The following is a 9,870-nucleotide window of genomic DNA, read 5'->3' as shown; positions in this document are numbered from 1 at the left end:
GCCCCCCAACCGGAGGCCCGCCTCCGAGCTCTCAGCTCCGACGTCCCACCGCCAGGGAACACGAAAGCTCCGCCCATGGGCCTTTATGCGCGTGCTCCTCCGTCCCAGACAGTTGGGGCTGTGGGGAGGTAAGGTGCTGTCATGGAGGACGCTGCGACGCCCCGGCAGACTGAGGGAGTCCGTGAAAACCAAGTTCAGACAGCGACAGATCGGGGAGGTACGCCGGGCGGGAGTCAGAGGGGAAAAGAGGGCTTCTTGGGGCAGCTAGTCTGCCGGGCTCCGCGGGAGGCCGAGGGCGGGACCTCACGGCCTGTGTTCCTGGGTGTGTGTCGCAGGAGCCCTCGTGGAGCTCACCGCGACCCCCGGCGGCCTGGCCCTAGTGAGCCCCTACCACACCCACCGGGCCGGGGACCCCTTAGACCTCGTGGCGCTCGCAGAGCAGGTGCAGAAGGTGAGGAGGCGCGACTGGGGAAGTGAATAAACCATGTTCGTTCAGGTTTGGTCCAGAGCCTTACGGCTCGGATCTCACGGCCACTTAGTGTTGGGGAGCATTTGCACACACATATTCTGCTGGGATGCATGGTCCACTTAAAACTGTTCCTGTAAGATCTTATCTGTGACCTGAGAGCTTCTAGAACATCTTCTACAGGGGCAAGGACTCTCAAGTGTGTCATTATTCATTGGACACGGTATTGGACAAGCCTAGTGCTTAAACATTGATTGCTAAAAGCAGAAAAATAAGAAGGAAGTGTGAACTCACAGAAAAAGCACTGGAATTTGGACACATGAGCTTTAACCCTACTTTTGATATTAACTTTCACTGTGACTTGAGGCGAATCAGTTTTCTCTAGACCTCAGCTTCTTTATAAAATGCAGAGTTTGAACCGGGAGAGGTCCTAGAGCTAAGCTCTGAAAAACCAAATTTCATCTAATCTCTTACCAAGGCTTTCAGTTGTAGACCCTTTTTAATTTGTACCAGGCCCTGCTGCTTTAAAGCGTAGGATATCCGCTCCTTCTTGAATACGCTATCGCATTTGGCCTTGGTCACATTCAAAGGCCTGTTTTGCTCAAAAATATTTAGTAATTAATGTGCTCAAATCCCCTCACATAAACATCTCTGTACTTGTTTTTATTATTATTAAAGAATATTCAAGTGTTTAGGAAAGCTCGAAAGCTCCTTTCATTCAAATTGTGTGTCTTCTATTTTCTAGAGAAGTGGGGAGCAAAGCAGGGCTTTCCTGGTTAGAAGAATGTCCTGGGTCTGTTTGATCAGATGGCTCTTTGGGAGAGAGGCCTCCAGGGCCAAATTTTAGGCAGACATTTTCATGGGTTACTGAAACCACCATGTTTATCACAATGGCCTCAAATAAGAAACAACACAGTTTTTGGAGTGAAATGCAGAGACTACATTATGGCACTGCTTCCGTGTCCCCCATGTCATCAGTGTTGGAGAAGCTGAAGAAGAAACCTAGAGACAAGCCGAAGTGATCGTGTTTACTAAACTCCTGGAATGTGCTTTCCAGCAGGACTGACCTCCGATGTCATTTAGGTATTAATGTGTGTTCAGAAGGCTCTGAAATTTGTAATCAGATTGATCTTTGCTCAAGTTCGCTGTGAAACCTTGAACAGGTTGCTTCACCTTTCTGAGGTGAAAGTGAAGTTACCATCTCCAGCTTCACAAGGGGTCACGAGAATGAAGTCATATGTAAAGGGCCTCAGAATGATTGAGGTCCGAGTTTGTGCTTCATAATTATTAGGCTCTTATGTTTACAAGGAACAGATTTGCTGGCACCACCTTAAGAAAAAAAAAAAACTACTTTAGATCTAGAAACTACTTTGTCATTGGCCATTAGGTGCCTCTTTGTCCTTAGAACAAAATGCAGATTTTTTGCTATGGCTGTGATCTGGTCCCTGCCCTCTTTTTTACAACCCCTGCACCACCACCACCAACAACAACTACTCTTCAGCTGCACTGACTTCAGAAATGCCTGGAAGCTGCCCTAACTGGTGTAACTCAGTGGGTTGGGCGTTGTCCTGCAAACAGCAAAGTCACTGGTTCAATTCCCTGTCTGGGCAACCTGGGCCAGCCCTGGTTGGGGGTGTTCGAGAGGCAACCAATCAGTGTTTCTCTCCCTCTTTTTCTCCGTGCTCTCTAAAAACATAAATAACATAAATGCCTGGAAACTTCTCCCGTTTTTTGCATGGCCGATCCTTTCTTTTCAGTCAGACCTGACTCAGTGTCACATCCTCAGTGGGGTGTTTTGTCTGTAGAAGGCCATACCCTACCCATTTTAGATGACTATTAATTTGAATGCCTCTGTACCTGCATTCCAACATCTGCAGTCCTGACCACCCCCTGCTAATAAACCAGTTACTTCATTAATTTGTTTTCTTTGATCTGCTTCTACTACATAATTGTGACTGTTTAGTTCTTAATAGTGTGTCATTGTTGCAAGTCCATGTAATACTATTTTTAATTATCTTTCATTTGGTGTCCATATTACTAGGGCTGTGCTGTATGATATAATATGGTAGCCACTAGCTGCATAATGGCTCTTGAGCTCTTGGAATGTATAGTTAGTGCAACTGAGAAACTGAATTTTAAACTTTATGTAATTTTAGTTAATTTACAGTTTAAAACCTGATAATTATTGGAAACTTTTAAGTATATTTGGAAAAGTTTGAGTATGTGAATTGACTCAGCTGTAAGTTTTGTGAAGTCTAAATATAGATCAAGTATTTCCAATGAAAATTTAGCATTCAAATTGATAGATGCTGTGAGTGTAAAATATACACTTAATGTGAAATATAATATACCTCATTAACAATTTTTAAAATATTAATTACATGTTGACTGGCTGGTGTAGCTTAGTGGATTGAGCATGGTCCTACGAACCAGAGGATCGCAGTTCGATTCCCAGTCAGGACACATGCTTGGGTTGCAGGCCAGTTCCCAGCAAGGGATGCACAAGAGGCAACCATACATTGATACTTCTCTCCTACTCTCCTTCCCTTCCCCTCTAAAAGATAAATGAATAAAATCTTAAAAAATATATTAATTACAGGTTGAAATAATAATGTATTGGATATATTTGGTTCAGTAAAATATATTATTAGAATTAAGTTTACTTATTTTTACTTTTAACATGGCTACAAGAAAATTTAAAATTACATATACTACTTGCTTTATATTCTGAAGGACAGTTGCATTAGATTGTGATCTTATGAGGGTAAGGACCTCTCCCTCACATTTGCCAATGCATCCAGGGCCGAGCACAGTGTCTGACGTGCAGTAGTTGCTAAATATATATTTGTAGAACAGATAAATGATTGACTCCACTTACTCAGTTGTTTCTGTTCACTCTTAACACTGGCTTATACCTGACTTTTACCTGAATCTCCCTCAACTAACCAGTAAATAAGTTCAAGTTTAACCTCCTAATTTTTTTGCTTAATTTAATTGTATAGCCCTGGAAGTTAATCAGCTGTTCTTGAAAGTAAGCTGAAAGGTTATTTTTAAAAAGATTTTATTTCTTTATTTTTAGAGAGAGGGGAAGGGAGGGAGAAAGAGAGGGAAAGAAACATTGACCAACTTGTTGTCTCTCATATGCCCCCAACAGGGGACCTGGCCTGCAACCCAAGCATGTGCCCCAACTGAGAATTGAACCTGCGACCTTTCAGTTCACAGGCCAGTGCTCAGTCCACTTAGCCACACCAGCCAGGCTAGGCTGAAAGTTTTTGACAGCTTTCTGATGCTTGAGTGTGCAATACATCAGTTAGTCACATCATGTCTCCTAGCTTTCAACTTTATTTATTTTGAGCAATTTCTGTTGCCTTCAATTGCATTTTTTGGCACATGACAGACAGTCTTATGTATGCATTACAACTTTGTTTCAGGTCTACACCATAGTGAAATCTTTTAAAATGTTTTAAATGATGATTATGAATGTAAATACAAGTTCAACTGAGCTAATGGTCCTGTTAACAGAGACTTTCTGTGTGTAGCTAGATTCCTATATAACAGGTGATAAGAGCCGTATCTTAAGTGTCTGGATTTTCAAGTAAAATGTTCCTGATTTCGGAAATGTTTAAACATGAGAAAATAAACGGAGACCTGAGGAATAAGTGGGGTTGGTCAGAAACCCCTGTGGTGTGGGGTCGTGGCAGGGTTCGCTTCTCATAAGCAGTTCTATTTGAGCTGGGCTTTGAGATGAGTGGGAGTTCATGAATGGTGAGGATGGGAAGACTATCATAGGCACAAGCAAAGATGTTGATATAACTCTTCACACTGAGATCTAAATAAAAGCATCACAGAAATCTGGTCCTTTTTCTGCCCGCAGTTCAGTTTTCTCTCACCTTTAGGCTGATGAGTTTGTCCGGGCAAATGCCACCAGCAAGCTGACAGTGATAGCGGAGCAAATCCAGCATTTACAAGAACAAGCCAGGAAGGTGAGTCGTGGCCTTCACGCAGGCCTTCGTTGTCTTCACTTCGTTCATAGGGGAACTTGCTTTTGGTCACTGTAGCTAGTCTTCAGTCCCTCCTAGAAATACAGGGGTGTTGGTGAAATAGAATAAGCCCAAGAGCTTAAGTGTAAGCTGAGTTTTTCCAGTAGGAGAAAGTTCAGTGAGGTAAAGCATTTTGAGGGGAAAATATGTTTTCAGTTATAAAAGTAATGTACTTACTACAGAAAAGTAGGAAAGAAACTTTTAAGTTTTTAAACGGCTCAAAGCCAGTAATACTTAACATTTTTAAATATAATTGTTCTAAAGGGGTTTTTACAGAGCAGTGAAGTTATAGTCTATGTTTTGTCTCGTCAGAATCATTCGGATGCCAGCAGTGATTTATTGCTTTAGGGGAAGAAGCACGATCGTAAACGTTGAACAGTTTCTAGATTTTCATGGGGGCGATCAATGAATACGAGTGCCCGTTACCTTCAGTACCTAATTTGTTACCTCTCTGTGGTTCCTAGGTGTTGGAAGATGCTCGCAGAGATGCTGACTTGCACCATGCAGCCTGTAATATAGTGAAAAAACCTGGCAACATTTACTACCTTTATAAACGGGAGAGTGGTCAGCAGTATTTTTCTATTATTTCTCCAAAGGTAAGATCATTTATTTTTGCACAGAAATCTACTCTAGTCTTTGAGAAGTTCCTGGCTTGTGTGTGGAAATATAGCCATAGGGGTTGGTAAATGCTTTTCCAGAAAATGGGAGGTTACGTGAGCCTAGATATGACTCTGAAAAATATACATGTGTTTAAGTTATTTCACAGCTATTATCTCTGTGAAGGGAGGAGTCTGATGTGTCATGTAATGCTTTCCAGGATGATTCTGACCGTTCTGAAGTAAAAAGCCAAAAAAGAAGTTTGTGGAATAATTAGGAAATGCCATTACATCTTATCCTAATCAGAACTGACCCCTTTGCCTTCTCTAGGAATGGGGGACAAGTTGTCCACATGACTTCCTCGGTGCCTACAAGCTGCAGCATGACTTGTCCTGGACTCCGTATGAGGACATTGAGAAGCAAGATGCTAAAATCAGCATAGTGGACAAATTGCTAAGGCAGCCAGTGGCCCTGTCTTCAAGTCCTGACCCCAACTTCCAGGGGCTGACTCATTGAGAACGGACTCTGACAAACAGGTCTCATGGCAAGGACCTGCCACCTCCTTGTTGTCCCCATTCTCTGCTTTGGTGGGAGGTGGCATGGAATTGAGGGTGTGTGGGTGAATTGTGAACTTCTTACAAAGAGACCCTGTGTAACTGATGTTGTCATCATTAGGTTCAATTGGGATGGTAATGAATCACATCAGTCTTGTTCAGGATCTTCTCTGGGCGATAGATACCCAGCCAGTCAGTTGCAGCATCCTCACCAGTGCACTTTCCTCATCGTTGGTGTCCCTCTGTTCTCCTGATAAGGCAGAGCATTGGAGATAGCAGAGTTTCTTCTTCCCGTGAAAAGGTTGACCAGGATTTCCAGAGGGAACAGGGAACTTGTTTTGTTTCATTTTGTTTTGTAATTAGTCTTTAAGGTTGGGTTTAGGCTACTTAACAGTTGGTACAACTTCAGTTTCCAATTCATCTGGGAACAGGAATGTTGGGTAATGGAGGATGATAAACAACTTGGCTTGGCTGCACTACAGTGTGTGATTCTGGTATTTCTGCCCAGTCAGGGAGGTTCGGCTTCCCCCTCTGCTCTTTCTGTCTAGTTAGAGTGACTGGAGAGTCTGAGGAAGAAGCAAAGGCCAGGCTGCGGGAGGGTTGGCATGTAAACTCACAGTGTTACACTGAGAGGAGGCCCCAAAGGCTGCCACTAACCATTACATGAATGCACTCTGTAGCCTCACCGAGGAGGAGATTCAGAGTTCAGCCCTCTGCAGCAAGACAAATCCACGTAAATGGCAACTTTAAAACATTGTGGAAAAGAGAGCAGGGCAGTGGGTGAGAAACAAGAGAATAGCCAACCTGTTGATTATGACTTAACTCAGATTGAAACTCATTTTGACCGGAATTATCCCAGAACTTAACAGGCTTTCTGACTGAGTTACTCTAGTCCTGAACCTGACTGGACACTTGTGGGACTCTACCTCACTTCCTGTTTATTCTGGGGAATGACCTCCACAGCATATCCATCATGGCACGCCTTCCTCAGTGCCATATAATCTGTCACAACCTGCTGTCCAAGGGGAGACATGTACTTGAAACCACAAGTGTCCGAAGTTCCTTTCTGGGGCTGGACGTTTCTTTCTCGGGCTGATCTTTCGGGTAAAACCCTCACCCTACCTTGTTGTTCAAGGCCTTTCCTTATACAGTGCGCTCCTTGTGAGCATATGGGGCTAGAACCTAGAACCTGACAAGGTCACCCAGGTGGTACTTAGTCACTTCGGTTCACAAGGGGATCTCTGTGGAGCCAGCTGCACAAGCCTCTGACAGGTACGCTGTGGGACACACTCACACTCACACTCACACATGTGGTATAGTGGTTGATTCTGACTACAGAAAGATCCCCAGGTTTTCAGAAGGTTCTGACCTGCCTGACCTTTTTCATGGGTGCTTTATGAATTATGTATTGTTTTGTAAATCCCCACAAACTTAGTGGCTTAAAACAACACACATTTACTACTTCATAGTTTCTGTGGGTCAGGTTCAGGCACTTAACAGGTTCTCTGCTTCAAGGTTTCTCATAAGGCTGCAGTCCAATTATTGGCCAGGACCTGGACGTGGTTCTCATCTGAGGGCTCAGCTGGGGAAGGATTTGCTTCCAAGCTCACTTTTAAGTTGTTGGCAGAATTTCAGTTCCTCAAGGGTTGGACTGAGGTTGTTGACTTTATTTCCTAACAGACTTAGCCAGAGGCTGCCCTTAGTTCCTTGCCACCTGGTCTCCCCAATGTGGCAACTTTCTTCTCCCTTCTCCAGTCCATTCTGCAAAGATCAGCTTGATCTTACTTAAGGTCCCACCGCTCATAGCATTGAGCACCCGTCTCCTTCACAAGAGAGCCCTTAGGAAGGAGCCAGAGCCTGAGAGGAAGGAGCCCCCAACATGTCTGGACAGTTGGACTTTTGTAGTGTCGAGCAGCAGTTGAGTCAGCTGTCCTTGCCCTGTTTGAAAGGGTTTTTTCATCATTTTTTATTTCAGTTACCATCTGCATTTCTCCTGCTTCACCAGTTGCACCTTTTCAGTCTCCGGATACATTTTGAACTGCTTGGGGCCAAACCCTCGGCCCTGTGCTTTCTCTCTGCTCCGTGATCTAACCCGTCCCCTCGGCTTTACATGCCACCATATGCTACTGACTCACATGTGTGTCCAGCATATGTGACCCCTCCTTCAAGTTTCACGCAGACTTATTCATGCAGAAGCCTTACCTGATGTCATTACAAACTTTATGTTCCCAAAACAAAAGTCTCGAGTTTTACCAAACACCTGTTTCATCACCAGTTTTCTCTACTGTTTCCATCAGCACCTCTCACGTTGTTGTCGAGGCCTGAGACGTAAGTCATCCCTGATTCTGTTTGTTCTTCCCACACCAATCAGCACGTCACCTTAGCTTTTCTGACTGCTTCAGACCACCCCCTGAGTCCACAATGATGCTACGCCCCCTGGATTAGTGCTGTGGCCTCCTAACTCAGCTCCCTGCCTGTGTTCTCACCCTGTGTTTCGTCTTCACAGGGGCTGTCAGCATCATCTTTTAAAATTATGAAGCAGGTCACAACACCTCTGTATGAAAGCAACCCAATATCTTCTCATTATACTTAGAGTAAAATCCAAACTTCTTGCCAAGGTAATACGTGATTTACTACTCTCAGTATTTACCACGGACCTTCCTGTCCTGACACATCAGGCTTGTTGCTGGTGCAGAGCCTTTACATTTGCTGTTGCATCTGCCTGGAGTACCCCCGGGACCTTTGCACGGTTTGCACCGTATCATTTAGGCCTTGCTCAAATGCTACTTCACTGATGGATCTGTCAGGAATCCGAACCCTCGAGCCAAAGTCACTTCTGACCCTGCTTTGTTTTCCATGGCCCTTATCACAACTTGGCATTCGCTGCCTTTCCCAATAGGACAGACGGTGTCTGTCTGTCTTACTGCTCTATCCCCAGCACCTAAAATAGTGCCCGGCACATAACGAACACTCTGGTAATGAGTGGGTGGACATCTGGAGCTCTTCACTTACGCCCTGCAAGGGATCTCGGTCAGTGTAGCTAGTAGAAATACAGTGTGAGCCACATGGGTGGTTTTAAATTTTCTTAGTAGCTACATTAAAATATTTTTAAAGGATCGGTGAAATCAACTTTAATAATCATTTTATCTAACCCAGTATATGTAAAGGGGTAACATTTCAACAAATAACACTGAAATATTAAAAAAAATTTTGAACAGTATTCAAACTCATATATTTCACACTGACAGCACATTGCAATTGGGACGAGCCATGTTTTAAGTGCTTAAGAACCAGAGGTGGTGGCCAGTGGCTGCCGTATTGTCACAGGTGCAGATCCTCTACCCTTACTGTCCCTGCCCTTCACTTCCTGTGACGTCCAGACCCGGGGAAGCCAGAACCCGGCAGACAGAGAAGGGCTTTCTCAGCTACCCCTGCTTTTCTCCCTCTTCTGAAGGAAGCCTTGGGATGTCCAGTCTAGCAAATGCACGATCATGTAATAATAATAATAATAATAGAGCTTTTACTCTGTGCTAAGCACTTCATATAATCTCATTTTATGTATTAGAATACAGGTTCAGGGAGACAAAGTATCTTGTTCCAATTTACACATCTGGTCTGTGTTAGAGCTAGAATTTAGCCTGGTTAAAAGCAGAAGCCAGTATTATAGTCATTGTGTAACAGTTGTTTTTTTAAAATTTTATTTATTTATCTTTAGAGGGGGAGGGAAGGAGAGAGGGAGAGAAATATCAATGTATGGTTGCCTCTGGTGTGTCTCCTGCCGGGAACTGGCCTGCAACCCAGGCATGTGCCCTGACTGGGAATCGAACCGCGATACTCTGGTTCGCAGGCCCGCGCTCAATCCACTGAGCTACACCAGCCAGGGCTGTGTAACAGTTTTAAATGTACCACTCTAATGGCCCATATGGCATGACCAACTTAAGAGAGACACAAGTGATAGAGGCCAGTCTGACTCTCGGACTCGTAGCACACCTGTGTACTCACTTTCAGTTTCTCACACACCTTAGATGTGACTTTAGTGCCAGACTGGGTTCAGGTCTCAGCTCAGCTAATTACTGATGGTGTGACCTGTGACAAAGTAGCCAGTCCCGTCTCCTCTTCTGGAGGATGGGAATGCTCACACTAACCCAGGGGCCTTTGAGAAAACCCAGGAAAGGATGGCAATGTCTGTACAGCATGGAGCACAGCGCCTTGT

At 44.3% G+C, this 9,870-nt stretch overlaps 1 protein-coding gene across 1 annotated transcript; it reads left to right on the top strand.

Moving 5' to 3' along the window:
- The first annotated feature begins 88 nt into the window (after window positions 1-88).
- Window positions 89-8,279, top strand: CUNH1orf50 (chromosome unknown C1orf50 homolog). Its single transcript, XM_037032556.1, has 5 exons — window positions 89-217; window positions 336-451; window positions 4,363-4,449; window positions 4,971-5,102; window positions 5,434-8,279. Exons 1-5 carry the CDS (start codon window positions 142-144, stop codon window positions 5,617-5,619), a joined length of 597 nt encoding a protein of 198 aa, XP_036888451.1. The 5' UTR covers window positions 89-141; the 3' UTR covers window positions 5,620-8,279.
- The last annotated feature ends 1,591 nt before the right edge of the window (window positions 8,280-9,870 follow it).

Source organism: Sturnira hondurensis, unplaced genomic scaffold (genome assembly GCF_014824575.4).
Source record: "Sturnira hondurensis isolate 20B ecotype Veracruz unplaced genomic scaffold, ASM1482457v3 Scaffold0021490, whole genome shotgun sequence".
NCBI lineage: Eukaryota > Metazoa > Chordata > Mammalia > Chiroptera > Phyllostomidae > Sturnira > Sturnira hondurensis.
This window is presented reverse-complemented; position numbering and strand designations above follow the sequence as displayed.